The sequence below is a fragment of the Tupaia chinensis genome, unplaced genomic scaffold, assembly GCF_000334495.1.
Source record: "Tupaia chinensis unplaced genomic scaffold, TupChi_1.0 Scaffold149780_1, whole genome shotgun sequence".
Taxonomy (NCBI): Eukaryota; Metazoa; Chordata; class Mammalia; order Scandentia; family Tupaiidae; genus Tupaia; species Tupaia belangeri.
In genome coordinates, this window is record NW_006209624.1 from 563,526 (window position 1) to 577,930 (window position 14,405).

General features: G+C 36.6%; 1 protein-coding gene across 1 annotated transcript in view; it reads left to right on the plus strand.

The window, feature by feature from the left end:
* LOC102479205 (sodium/hydrogen exchanger 2-like) overlaps positions 1-14,405 on the plus strand; it is a 184,863-nt gene that overhangs the window by 36,156 nt on the left and 134,302 nt on the right. Inside the window, exons 2-5 of the mRNA XM_006171525.1 lie at positions 3,101-3,177; positions 6,227-6,506; positions 10,742-11,205; positions 11,794-12,044. Coding sequence (XP_006171587.1) covers positions 3,101-3,177; positions 6,227-6,506; positions 10,742-11,205; positions 11,794-12,044 — 1,072 coding nt within the window. The remainder of the gene's footprint in view (positions 1-3,100; positions 3,178-6,226; positions 6,507-10,741; positions 11,206-11,793; positions 12,045-14,405) is intronic.

Sequence of the window (14,405 nt, forward strand, 5' to 3'; positions counted from 1 at the left end):
CAATCCCTGCTCCTCCATTTTCCTCTCGGGATCTTGGGTATGCACGCACATGCGCCCGGCGTGAGTTTAAGCCACTGGGTCCGGGATGCGAACTGCGGTCAACTATGTGGGAATCCAGCGACATAGCCATTATGGTAACTGCTGGTCCCAAAGCTCATAATTTTTTTTTTTTTACAAATGTATAATATATGTCTTAAGGCTATATTTATATGCTTATGTATGTGATGTTATAGAATTATACATTGTATAATAAATACTTTGTCCAACTTTTTTTGGGGGGGTTGTTTTAAGTTTTTGCCATAGGGTGCATGCATCCTCTTGAGGAAGACAGAGAAAGACAGAAGAAAAGTGAGAAATAACCCCCTCAGAGTGGATAGACATGCCACAATAAATCATTTCTCCTCCATCTCCTCTCAGGATGTTGGGCACGTGCACACATACACCTGGTATGATTTTTACAAGCCTTTGGATCCAATACTAAAACTGCAGTTGAGTAAATATGGAACTTCATTTAAAAAATGAAGGAAATAGAAGTTTTTAGAGGTTCAGTAAACTGTCCAATGTCCTACAACTAGAATTTAATAGTTTTAATACCTTAACCACCATGCTATCAGCTGGCCCCATGTCAGGCAGTTTTTTTTTTTAGAGGTAATAACCTAGCAATTACAATTGTAGGAAATTACCTAAAAGGAAGGCAGGGGGCTAGCCATGTAGCACAGTGGTTAAATGCTGTACATTGGGAACTGGATTCCACATGGCTGACTAGTTTGCATCCCAGCCCTAGCGACTTGAAAAACTTGCCAGGTGTTTGTGTGTCTGAATATGTAAAATCCTAAAGAGAGAGATGGAGGAAAAGAGACTGTAGCATGACCATACACCATCTTTGGGGTTCTCTCTCTTTCTCTCTCTCTGACAAGCAAATACACACTCTGGAAATAAAACACACATGCATGCGCACACACATATCTCAGAAAGGTGGGAAAGTCAAATGGTGTAGCCACTATGAAAAACAGTATAGAATTTTCTCCAAACAAAACAAGAAAGAAAGAAAAAGAAAAAGGAACTGCTATATTACCCAGCAATCCTCCTTCTGGGTATATATATATATCCAAAAGAATTAAAACCAAGATCTCAAAGACAGATCTGTACTCCCATTTTATTTTAACACTGCGCAATAGCCAAGATACAGAAGCAACCCAAATCTCCATTGACAGATGAATAGATAAAAAATATAGGGGACCAACAGATAGCATAATAGTTATGTGGCTGTACTCTCATAAGGCTGACTGTGGTTCAAGTCCTAGACCCAGAGGCTTGAAACACACTGGTGCATGTGCATGTGTGCCCAAAATTCTGACAAGAGAATGGAAGAGAAGGGATTGTGGCATGGCCTTCTCCCTGGGAGGGGGGGGTGATTTCTCACTTTCAGTCTCTCTCTCTGTCTCCAGTCAGTGCACATGCCCTATAGAAAAAATCTCTCTCTATATATATATAATAAAAAGAGAAAAATGTAGTTTGTACATGCAAAGGAATATTATTCAGCTTCAAAAGAAAAGGATATCCTCTAACTGCAGAAAAGTGAAAGTGGATCCCTATATCTCACCATTAACAAAAATCTACTCAAAATGGATCAAATATCTAAATGTAAAGCCTTAAACTATAAACTTACTTGTGGAAAACACAGGGGAAAACACTTGAAGACATTAGAGTTAACAAAGATTTCTTAAATGAGACCCCTAAAGCATAGATAATTTTAAAAAATAGACAAGTGGGATTACATTAAGCAAAAATCTTCTGCACAGCAAAAGAAACAATAATTAGAGTGAATAGACAACCCTCAGTATGGGTTATCTATGCTTCAGAAAAGGGACTTATAACAAGAATATAGAGGGAACTCAATAACAAGAATATAGAGGGAACTCAAGAATATAGAGGAAACTCAATTGTATTATTTATTTTTTTCTGACCTGCAGAAAAAAATAAATAATACAATTAAAAAATAGACAAATGAGTTGAATAAATAAATAGCTGAAGAAAACAAAATACATATAAAAGAAAAATTGTTAACCTTTCTTATCATAAGGGAAATGAAAATTTAAACCACAATGAGATAACACTTAACCCCAGTAAAAATGACTTTGATTAAGAAAATAAAGGGGGAGGGGCCAGCAGTTAGCGTAATGGCTATGTCGCTGGACTCCCATGTAGTCCACCGCGGTTTGCGTCCCGGACCCGGTGGCTTAAACTCACGCTGGATGCGTGTGCGTGCGTGCCCGAGATCCCGAGAGGAGAATGGAGGTAGCGTGGCCATTCCCCATGGGGGGGGGGGTGATTTCTTGCTTTCTGTCTCGTCTTTCTTTCTCTCTCTGTCTTTCTGGTGAGTGCATGCTCCCTATAGCTAAAAACCTCTCCAAGAAAAGAAAAATAAATGAAGGGGGAACAGCAGGTGGCATGGTGATTAAGTCGCTGGAATCTTACATAGCTGACTGTGGTTCAAGTCCTGACCTGGCAGCTCCTTTTCTTTCTCTCTCTCTCTCTCTCTCTGTGTGTGTGTGTGTGTGTGTGTGTCTTTCTGGTCAAATTAAAATAAATAAATAAAATTAAATAAATAATTTAAAAAAAAAGAAAAGAAAAGACTGAACAACACATGCTGGTAAGGCTGTGATGAAAAGCAAACACTCCTACACTGATGATGGGAATGTAAATTGGTATAGTCACTATGGGAAACTATACGGAGGTTCTTCAAAAACCTACAAATAGAACTATCATATAATTCAATAATTCTACTCCTTGGTATTTACCCAAAGGATAGGAAAATAGTCTGAAAGGCATTTGCACATCCATGTTAATTACAACATTATTCACAATTGTTGAGAGATGGAACCAACCTAAGTACCCTACAACTGATGACTGTGTTGAAAATAATATGGCACATGTACATTGTGGAATATTATTTAGCCTGAAGGAATGAGATTCTGTCATTTGAAACAAAGTAGATGAATATAGAATATTTAATGCTAAGCAAAGTAAGTTAGACTATGAAAGAAAAACACCGTAGAGCTAGTCTCTGTATGTACGAAATGTCTGCTCTCTATGGCAGAGATTGAAAGATTGGAAGTAGAGAGGACAAGTGTATACCAGCGACTGTATGAGATGGGAGTGGATAGTAAAGGGTGGGTAAGAGGAGCTCAGGGAAGAAATACTTAACAGACATTATACTGTTCTCCACTGAAAACGATGTTTGGTAACATCTTAGATTTGATTCTCACATGCATGCATACTTTGAAAAACCATATCATGTGCTATAGAGATGTACAACAATTGAATGTGAATAAGAAATCATAAAGTAAAAAGAAAGATATCTTACCATTTGCAATGACGTGTATGAATCTAGAGGACATTATGCTAAGTGAAATGTGCCAGTCACAACAGAAAAAATATGGCATAATTGTATTTATATGAGGTATTTAAAATAGTCAAGTTTATAGAAACAGATCATTGAAAGGTGGTTGGAAGGAGTAGTAAATGGGGAATTGTTGCTCAATAGCATAAAGTTTTAATTATGCAAAGTGAGTAAGTTCTAGAGATCTGCTGTACAATTTAATACCTACAGGTAACATTGCAGTATGGTACAGTGATAAATATGGTAAAAGAGTATATTTCACATATGCTTTTTTTACCATACACACATACACGTACACTTGCACACATACACACACTCATATAAACACATACACAAAAGAACACAAGGAAGGCCAGCCTGTAGCCTGGTGCTTAAATTGCCTGAATCCTATCCGGCCAACCATGGGTTTTGAGTCTCAGACCCAGAGGCCTGAGAAACATGCTGGATGTGTGTATTTGCCCAAAATCCAGAAAGGAGGGAGAAATGGATGAGAAGGGATTGTAGAGTGCTCATGCCCTATGGACGATGCTTTCTCTCCTCCCTTTCTCTCACTGGCAAGCATATGTGACCCCTGGCAAATTAAAATAAATAAATAAATAAATAAATAAATAAATAAATAAAAATAACACAGGGAAATTTTAGAGGTGATGGATAGTTAGTACCTTGATTATGGGGATGATATCATGGCTGAATATATGTATCTAGACTCCAGTAAATATGTGCAGTTTCTTAATATCAATTATCCTTTAATAAAAGTTAAAACTTGAAAGAAATGAAATAGTATGCTCATATACAAATTGTTCAAGAATGTTCATAGCAACCTCTTTTGTAATAACCCAACCCAAAATTGGTAACAAACCAAATGTCCACCAACCCAAGACAAGGTTTATTCAAGAATGAATAAACTAATTATGGTATATTAATACAATGGGGCAGCAATTAACAATAAAAATGATTGAGCTATCAATGCACACTACATAGATAATTCCTATAGATATGACAACTGAAATAAACCAGAAACAAAAGAATACACACTATATGATTCAACTCATATGAAGTTCATGAGTAGCAAAAATCTATGTTGGAAAAAATCAGAACACTTGTTGCCTTCGGTTTAGAGTGAACAATAGGCTCAAAAGGAGTATGCAAGAATGCATATAAGTCTTTCTCTTGGGTGATAGTTACAAAGGGTGCATATAAACTAAAAAATTCATCAGACTGAATATTTAAGAACTGTATATTTTATTAAATATGAATAATATACCAATAAAAGGAAAAAAGAATGGAGAGGTATTATTATGATGATCATGAAATGACATTCCAGAGATCCTAAAATCACATTGTATGACTCCAATATAAAAGGCTAGACCTAGATAATGAGTTCCATCAATATTGAATATTCCACAACTAATATGATTATTCCAGAATTTGGTCTATTGGAGATTTAGAAAACAATTACTGACAATAGTGTTTAGTGTCAAATTAGCAGTCGTCTGTGACCTAAAAGTAAAGTGGATAGCTAAATGCCGAGTACAGGATAGTGATAAATGAAGTTGCAAATGGAGATGTTTATAAGGAAATTAAATTTTAGGTTTTGGGCTTTAAAAGTTTTAAAGTTAGATTTCTTTTCAAGAAAGAATTCTTTGCTGACAAGTAAAAAGCACATTCATTGGTGAGTCTGCGTCTCCGTATTTTTCCGCTTTTGCTGAAAAATGGGTCATTGATTTATCATTAGCTGTTAGGTTGGTTGGTGGTTGGGTAGCTAACAAATAAAATGGGTCATTGATTTGTGTAATAGCCTAAGGTTCCTTTGTTTTAATTACTCATGTTTGTTGTGAATAGTCAACTATGTTTTTGACACACAGGTGTCCTATTTTATGAAATACTTATTTACTCACTTTGATCTTCCATTCCTTGTTTCTTCTCCCACTTCTATGTTTTTGTCTACTATCAGGTAAGAACGGCTATTATTAAAATCAAGAACACCAGGAAAACGTTTTCCTACCTTTGCATAATTTAGCAGAATTCTGATCACACAAAATGTGAATTAATTATCTTGATGTCACAAATATTTATTTATGTCATAATGCTCAAAATGTACATTAATTTCAAAGTATGCTCATTACCATCCTCATGATTTTTTTTCATTTAGTACCTAACAAAAGCAACACTTCCCTTTTACGGAAAGTCATTTCAATGACTGATAGGAATTATGGTAAAAATAATATGATAGCTTGCTTTTAACCACTAGGCCATTTATTCAGAATAATAATTTAAAGAAAAAGGATTCCCCCTGTGGAGTTTTCAGGAGCAGCTGAATGTTTGTCATTCATTCTTTCCTCCCATCTCTGTGAAAGAACTTCTAGGGTCCCCCCCCCCCTTCACCCTGAACACATCTGGAAATTGGCATCCTAGTTAGGGTTCTTGTGCACAAGACGTCTTTATAGACTCTGAAAGATTTAGAAATTCTTCTTAAATACTCTTTTTCATATCTATGGAGAATCTGAGTAGTCTCACAGTAAGAAAATAGACTGCTAAATTACCAAAATTCAGTTCCCAAGAGTTCTCCCTTGGGAGTTAGGACTGGGGGTAAAATCCTTTTCTGTGTCAATCAATCCATTTTTCCCGTTCCCTCCCTTTTCTGGCTCCTGGCTCTAATCTCATTCCAGGTCAAAACAACACAGCATTTCTCTACCAGGAAGCCAGAAAGCTGATGGAATATCCTCTGATCTACTAAGTGCTACCCAGCAGGTCTAAGGCTAAGGGACGTCAAACCACATTCGTGAACAGCTGCAGACAGTAAGGACATTATACTACTTTTAGACAACACAGCTGGCAGAGTTAGTGATGACCCTTGGGCTAGGACTCCTGTTGCCTCTGCTGTTGGAACAGCTCTGCTTCCAGCTCCTAGGAACCTCTGCAGATAGTATGCAGTACCACCACGACCTGCGGACAGACAATTGCAGCTGTGGACCAGAAGGAACACAGGATAATAGCTCAGAGGTGTCTGCTCATACACTCCTCCTCTCCCTGGACTACCAGCATGTGCAAGTTCCATTTGAGATTACACTCTGGATCATGTTAGCATCTCTGGCAAAGATAGGTAAGTGAGAGATTTTCTGAGGCTCTCCCATGAAGTTGTCTAATAGTAGGAACTCTTAGGGCTTCTCTAGATGTTAAGACACTGGTTAAAAGACCAGGGGAATGACAAGGTGAACTTTTGCCTCCTGCTGTCTCCTAAAATGATCTCTTTTCACAGCTCAATAAGGGATCTTCAAAAGTTCATGGAAAATGCCTATTACCAAAAAAAGCATAGTTAAATTTTTGTGCCAAAATAAATTTGTACTTTAATTCCATCTGTTTATGATCTTTTAAGAGTCCCTTTGTATTTAAATGATGGTGGTCTCCTGATAGAAGAAGGCAGGAATAGGCTCAGTATAGGAATTTAGATTATAAAGGGTCCCAGCCAAAAGTCAGAGAGGAAGGCCTAACTTTATAGAAAGAAGAGAAAAATATTATTAGATACTAACTGGCCTGAGTCTTTAGGCAGCATCGCCCCCACTCCAACCTTTTTTCTCCACAGGAAACTTGTATTTGCCAGGTAGTTGGAAAGCTGAACAAGTCCATTTTCTTTCTTTTCTTTTTCTCTTCTCTCTCTTCTCTTCTCTTCTCTTCTCTTCTCTTCTCTGCTCTTCTCTTCTCTTCTCTTCTCTTCTCTTCTCTTCTCCTTTTTCTTCTTTCTACTTCTTCTTCTCCTTCTTCTTTTAATTTGCTATAGGGCACTTGTGCTTGCTAGAGACAGTGAGAAAGTAAGAAATCCCCCTCCTGGAGTGGAGGGAGGGATGGTTAGTCCACAATTTCTTCTCCATTCTCTTCTTGGGATTTTGGACATGAACACACATATGCCCAGCCTGTTTTCGAAGCTGCTGGGTCCGGGACTCAAACCTGCATAGTCAGACATGTGGGATCCAACTGGCCTAAGCACCATGCCAGGGGTTGACCCCCACTTTCCATTTTTTTTTAGATTTTTGCTATAGAGCATGTGCACTCACTGCCAGAGAGAGTCACAGAGGGAAGGAAAGTGAGAAATCACCCCCCAGGGGATTACCATAGTACAATATCTTCTCCTTCTGGGATTTTGGACATGCATGCACAAATACCCTGTGTGTGTTTGTGGTTTTGTTTTTTTTTTTTTTTTTTTGAGAGGTTTTTGCTGTAGGGTGCATGCGCTTGCCAGAAAGACAGAGAGGGAGAAAGCAAGAAATCACCTCCCAGGGGGAATGGCCACACTGCAATCTCTTCTCCATTATCCTCGCGGGATCTTGGGCACATGTACACACAGGCCCGGCGTGAGTTTAAGTCACCAGGTTCGGGACTTGAACTGTGGTCGACTACATGGGAGTCCAGCGACATAGCCATTACACTAACTGCTGGTCCCACCTTATGTAGTTTTGAAGCCACTGGGTCCAGAACTTGAACTATAGTTGTCCAGTGTCTCAACCACCACACTGGCACCCGCCCCCTCCCTCCCACTTTCCATTTTTAAAAGAAATGCCTTTTTGGCACCATTCAGAATTTAAGGGGAAAAACTAGTAATAAACCCAGAAAGGAGAAGAGAAGAGTTGCTGTTTTAACTGTTCAGCCTTTAGGAACATCCTGAATTACTAGTGTTATGGCCTCCTAAGGAAAGTTATTTTCTGTTATTCCTTTTACCTCTTTATTTATTTGGATTTCACCTTGGTCATGTTAAAATTATGAGAGTCCTTTAACAATTCAAGGTGTTTATTATTGAGTAAACATTTTTTTTTATTTATAGGGCACATGTGCTCACCAGAGAGAGAAAGGGAAAGTGAGAAAGTGATAAAGTACCCCCTATGGGAGATGATAATACTTTATTTCTCCTTTTTTTTGGGAATGTGTGCACACATACCAGTGTGTTTTCCAAGCCATCATGTCCGGTACTCAAACCATACAGTCGACCACACGGTATCCAGCTACCGTAACTACCATGCCACCAGCTACCCAGAGTGACCATTTCTTTGTAGGCTCGGAACCAAAAACCGGGCCAGGAAAACATGAAAGAACATGTAAGATATTGTTATTTTAAATGAATGTATTGTTCTAAAATACATCATGTTTTGTATTTCAAGGTTTTATTTCAGTGACTTCATAGATACCATTATTTTAAAATTGATAAAATGTATTGTTTAAAGATACACACATGATTCACAGCTTCTTAGATTGTCAGAGATAAAGAAACCCTTAGAGATAATTTATAATCCAAACCTGTATTTATCATTCATTCCCCTTTTTGAGATAGGATCTCGAGGCCCAGAGAGGGAATATATTTTGGCATTTTCAAAAACCAAAACTAGAATGTAGCTCTCCCAATATGCCCATGATCCAGCTGAGATTAGGAGTGAATTGCAGTGTGGGGGCTCTGTTGGGGTTGCTTGCCTCTCTATCTCTCTCTCATGGAAAAAATAAGTATATAAGATTTTTAAAATATTGATGTCAGGGTCATAGGGCAAAAGGGACTTCCCAGTAGGTCACCCCTCTCTGTTTATTTAAGTAGGACTGTATTTAACCATCACTTATAAATAAATTTTTTGCTATCACCTTAGTAAGAAAATGTACACTTTAAAATGTCCTTACTAGCTTTCATTCATTCAGCATATATTTTATATGTAGAGCAATATATTGGGCCTATGGGTTACTGAACAAAATAAGATTATACATTTCCTATGAGGAGCTTTCAAATAATTTTAATGCCTAGAAGTAAGAAATGGTTTTTAGAGGATAAATATGGAAGTAGCATGATGTAGGGGAAAGAAAAGACTACTTTGACCTATTTAGTATTTTTGCAAATGTAGGATCCAATGCCTAACACATAGTAGGCTATGAATAAGCAAGTGTTCGGTGAGTGAAATGTTACTTTGTCCCTCAATTTTATCATGTATAAAATGGGAATAACAGTTTTTATCTTGCTGAGTTGGTGTGATTAGAGAATCAAATGGGAGAATATATGTGTTAATGCTTTTGCAGCTACTGAGAAATACAGTTTAGAAACTGACTTTCTTTTCTAAATATGTATTTATTAATTATTTGATGAGTATCTGTTTAACTAGTTCTATGCCAAAATTGTGCTATGGGATAAATGCAAAAGAGCCTAAACCCTTGAGAAATTGGTAGTTGAATTAATAAGTGTATTAGACATGCACCCTATAGCAAAAACCTCTCCCCCCCCAAAAAAAAAGTATATTAGAAAGGGATTTCAGCAGTATATTGGTGGGGACTTGGGTAATGTGGAAGAGGATAGATTATCCCAAGATGACTGTTAAGATCATTCCTATAGCTTAGATAGTTGATATATAATATAAATAATGACCTTAATCACCATCAACTTTATGATTGGCATTTTATTTTATTTTTTTTAAAGTTTATGACATAGGGTGCATGCACGTGCCAGAGAGAGACAGACAGTAAGAGAGAAAGAGAAATCTTCCTCCCCTATGTCCCATTTCCTTCTCTTCCATTATCCTCCTGGGATTTGGAGCACATATGCATATATGACTAGTATGATTTTTAATCTGCCAGGTCCAAGACTTGAACCATGGTTGGCCATGGGGGAGTTCAACTCATTAGCCACCACATTCACTTGCTGGCCCCTGGCATGGCATTTTAATAATCTAGTGGTATGAATTAAGGTCAAAGCCAATTCTTTCCAGTAGCCCAAGTGACAGGGTACAGGTCTACTGGAAAGAATAAAGTCAGAAGATGTGGCTGGGATGTCATCCAGCTCTGTCACATACTTACTGTTTGACCATGAAAAGTCACCTTGCCTCCCCAACCTCAATTATTTTTAGGAATAATTAATTATGATTCTTTATCAATGAAGAATTAGTTATGATTACTAAAGATCTTTTCATCTGCTATTATTCAAAAAATACATTTGATTTCCAGTTCTCAGTTATATACTTTTTAGGATATTGATGTCTATCACTATAATCATGAGACGAACAGAATATTTCCAACTGATAAATGGTATTGTTTTCATTGTAAAATATGTGCCCACATTTGAAGTTGATTTAGTGAGCACAAGAATAATAGTTTTGTTGTTAACTGTGAATACCTTCATTCCATTAATAAATATTTTTCTATTATAGAGATGAATGCCTATATCCATGTCTCTGTATCTTTAAGTTATTATTAAAATGGAAAATGTGAAATGACTGAGAAGCTATTTTCCTGAAATCATGAAGCTTAAGAAGGATAACATTTAGACATGACTGATAAAGAAGATGTTGTAATACTCTTATCATTTTTTTTCTTTTCTAGGATTTCACCTCTATAATAAGATGCCCACAGTTGTACCAGAAAGTTGCCTCTTAATATTCATGGGCCTCATCATGGGAGGATTAATTTACAGCTTAAATGACAAATCCCCACCAGTCATGGACAGTGACATATTTTTCCTGTACTTGCTTCCACCAATAGTCCTTGAGGCAGGATATTTTATGCCCAGTCGACCCTTCTTTGAGAATATAGGAACCATTCTGTTATACGCTGTAGTTGGAACCATGTGGAATGCATTTGGTATAGGTCTTTCCCTCCATGGCATATGTCAGGTGAAGTACTTTAACCTTCAAGATGTGTCATTGCTCCATAACCTTTGGTTTGGTGGCTTGATTGCTGCAGTAGATCCTGTTGCTGTACTCTCTGTATTTGAAGAAATTCATGTCAATGAAAAGCTTCATATTTTGGTATTTGGAGAATCCCTCCTTAATGATGCTGTTACTGTTGTAAGTATTTCATGCACGGGCTTTCTAGGTAATGAATTATGTTTACTTAAGTTCACTCCTGAAATTTAGATAGGAATGTTATGTTCCCTTAAGTTCACTCCTGAAATTTAGATAGGAATTGAATTCTGAGTTAGGCCATAGTTGAGGGATTTAGTAGTACTAGAAATAAACTTATAACTTGAGGTAATGGGATATAATAGTTACGGATATGTTTTAGAAAATAATAGTGATTCTTCATTAATTAATTAATTAGTTAATTAATCTTTTATCAGTTTATTAGGTGAAAACTAAAATAAGTATTTGGGAGTCCATGATCTTTCCAGTCAGAGCAAACAAAAATGTCTTAGCCGTTAAGAATATCTCTGCAGCCCATCAGAAAGTTTTCAAACAGAATCATGAATAGTTTGACAATGTCTTGTAGAGATCTATCTTAATATGGGAAAGCTTGATATGGAAATTTAAGTTGGGTAGGCATGAGGAGCTGGAGACTTCAATGCTGATGAACCTCTAATTAGAAAGATAGATAAGGCATTATTTTAAACTTTTCTGTTATAATTTATACATTTGCTCTAATATTTTCTTATGCAGGTACTCTATAAGCTGTTCAACTCTTTCTGTGACATGCCATCTATCAAACTGGTAGATATTTTGGCTGCAATAGGAAAGTTTATTTTGGTTGGAATAGGAGGAGTTTTCATTGGGTTCCTGTTCGGCATGTTTGCTGCCTTTACCACCCGTTTTACCAAGACCATCCGCGTCATTGAACCCCTCTTTGTCTTCTTATATAGTTATCTCTCCTACCTGACAGCTGAAATGTTCCATCTCTCAGGGATTGTGGCGTAAGTATCTGGACAAGTATTTGATCTAGATAATTCCTTTTAGAAAGTCAGTTGGATTATTTCACTGGAAATCTAGGAAATTTTATGTCCTAGTTATGGGAGGAGGACTCTCCTTCTACGCTCTTCTAGGAGCACTAATAGAGTTACCACTAATCGAGGCACTTAATTACATGACTGCAAGTGGCATTTATGACCATGCTTTTATGTTCCCTGTAGAGGCTAAATGTCTATATCATAACTACCTTTTCTGTACTTGGGGCAAGAGGGCACTATATCTCCCATGTTGTGTGATGAAAATTATGAGAGTTTGATGTGGCACTACCTAAGTCAATTCTCTATTTTTGCGGGGAAAAGTCATTTTCCTAACAGATTAATGTATCTGAAAGGAACTGAGGTGAGGGTTTTCTTTTTATCTTTTTTTTTTTTTTTTTTAAATTTGGGTCAGAGGGGCCTTTGTCTGTGCTTGTTCTCAGGTGGGACTTGTGCATGAATTTCCCTTGTGGTGAGGGTTGGTCATATGTTGCATGGGTCTGGTTATTTTTCTCCTAATTTTTGAAGTGGCTAAAAAGTTCAGGAGACTCTTTCTGTCTAAAAGTTTTGGACCATAAAAGACTGTTACCATCTTCCTAGAATGTGGTGGGACCAGGAAAAAAGCTGTTGTTTTAGGTCAATCACTAGGTCTCTGCTGCAAGCTGTCCTTGTGAGCAAGAAATTCAGCAATAGCTGTCTCCATCCCAAAACTTAGCCATTTTGTGATTCTATCTTGGACCCATACCCTAACTATATTCTTAGAGTTCCTGTCTTCTACCTTACATGGGTTTTTATAAGGCTTTTATAAAGAAGTAATGGTTAATGGTCACAAGAATTCTTAGATCATTTAGGCTCATGGTATGGGTATCCTTTGTTCTTAATTGTGACCCTTTGCTACAAGTTATTCTTTTGATAGCATTTTTTCATGTATTTTGGGCCTATTGGCTTATTTCATAGCTTTTATTGGGCCCAGGTACTTTAGATTTCAAAGTTGGGAGTTGTCTGGTCCTTGGTCCATGACTTTACTTGTTTCACCTAATATTAGTTTTGGCCAGAAGGACAAAGGTCAGGGAAGAATGTGACTTCCATTAAGTTAAAGTGGATTTTTTTTTTTTTTTTTTCCCCTCAGTGTTCCATCATGGTTTCTTTTGTGTTGCTTATTCTAATTGCCTAGCCAGAGTCTATCCCAATTGTATCTTAATTTAAGAATCTAGTTAGTGCTTTAAATTGTCATTTATAGTTATTGTCTCATTACTTATTATGAAAATTAGGTGAAAGGAGCCAACGAATACATGGAATAGGTTGAAGCCATTTAAATTCAATAATTCTAATCCAGAACATTTAAAATGGTATATTTAAGTGAATTCCTTCTTTTGAGTCCCCAGGTATTTAAGAAACTTGACAATATTTGTTGTCATATCTGTGCTGAGTACGGAAAGAACAAAATATAAGGAAAAAATGCTTTCAAATCTACTCGCTTCCTGTGAAAATCTCCTGAAGCTTAATTTTTTGCAAGTGTAGGATCTTTTATTTGAGATTAGGATTATAAACGTCCTTTGAGACTATGATCTGATAAAATTGTTTCATTTGACTATAAAAGGTAATGAAAGATCTCCTTTTATTTTCTATGGAAATGGTTTAACAAAATACATTGAATGATTTAGTTTTTATTCAGACATTCTTAGTCTAGGGTTTTAGGTGTATTTTTATTTAAAAGTCATGTTCATATGTTTTAAAAAGTACAGGGATCTTCAAAAAGTTCATAGAAAATGTGTATTATGAAAAAATTATACACATATTTTGATTTTTTTACACAAAAATGAATTTCTACTTTAAGATCATCTTTGTACACGAACCTTTTGACATTCCTTCATATACCTGTATAAGCTTTGTGCTGATGTGTTAAACTCCATTTTGCCTAATGCATAATTATTTCATGCTTTAGGTAAAACAGTTTTTACCTAAAGTATAATTGTTTTGAATGTAGTTAAAAAAGAGAATAAGTATGATTTAAAGCATTGGAGAGAATAATTTTCTAACACATTGCATTAATAGTAAAATTAATTAGTCTGCAAGCACTGGATGAAGAAATTGAGTACTAATATTTCAGTCACCTAAATTACCAAAGCATATAGATTATTAAGAATTTGAGCACATAATTAAAATGGATAAAATAGAGCCAGCTGGTGGCATGGTGGGTGGCTTGAAAAACATATTAAATGCCTGTGGGTGCCCAAAATCCTGATAACAGAATGGAGGAGAAAGGACTATTGTGTGGCTATTTTCCCTTGGGGGGTGATTTGCCACTTTCGCTACATCTCTATCTGTCTC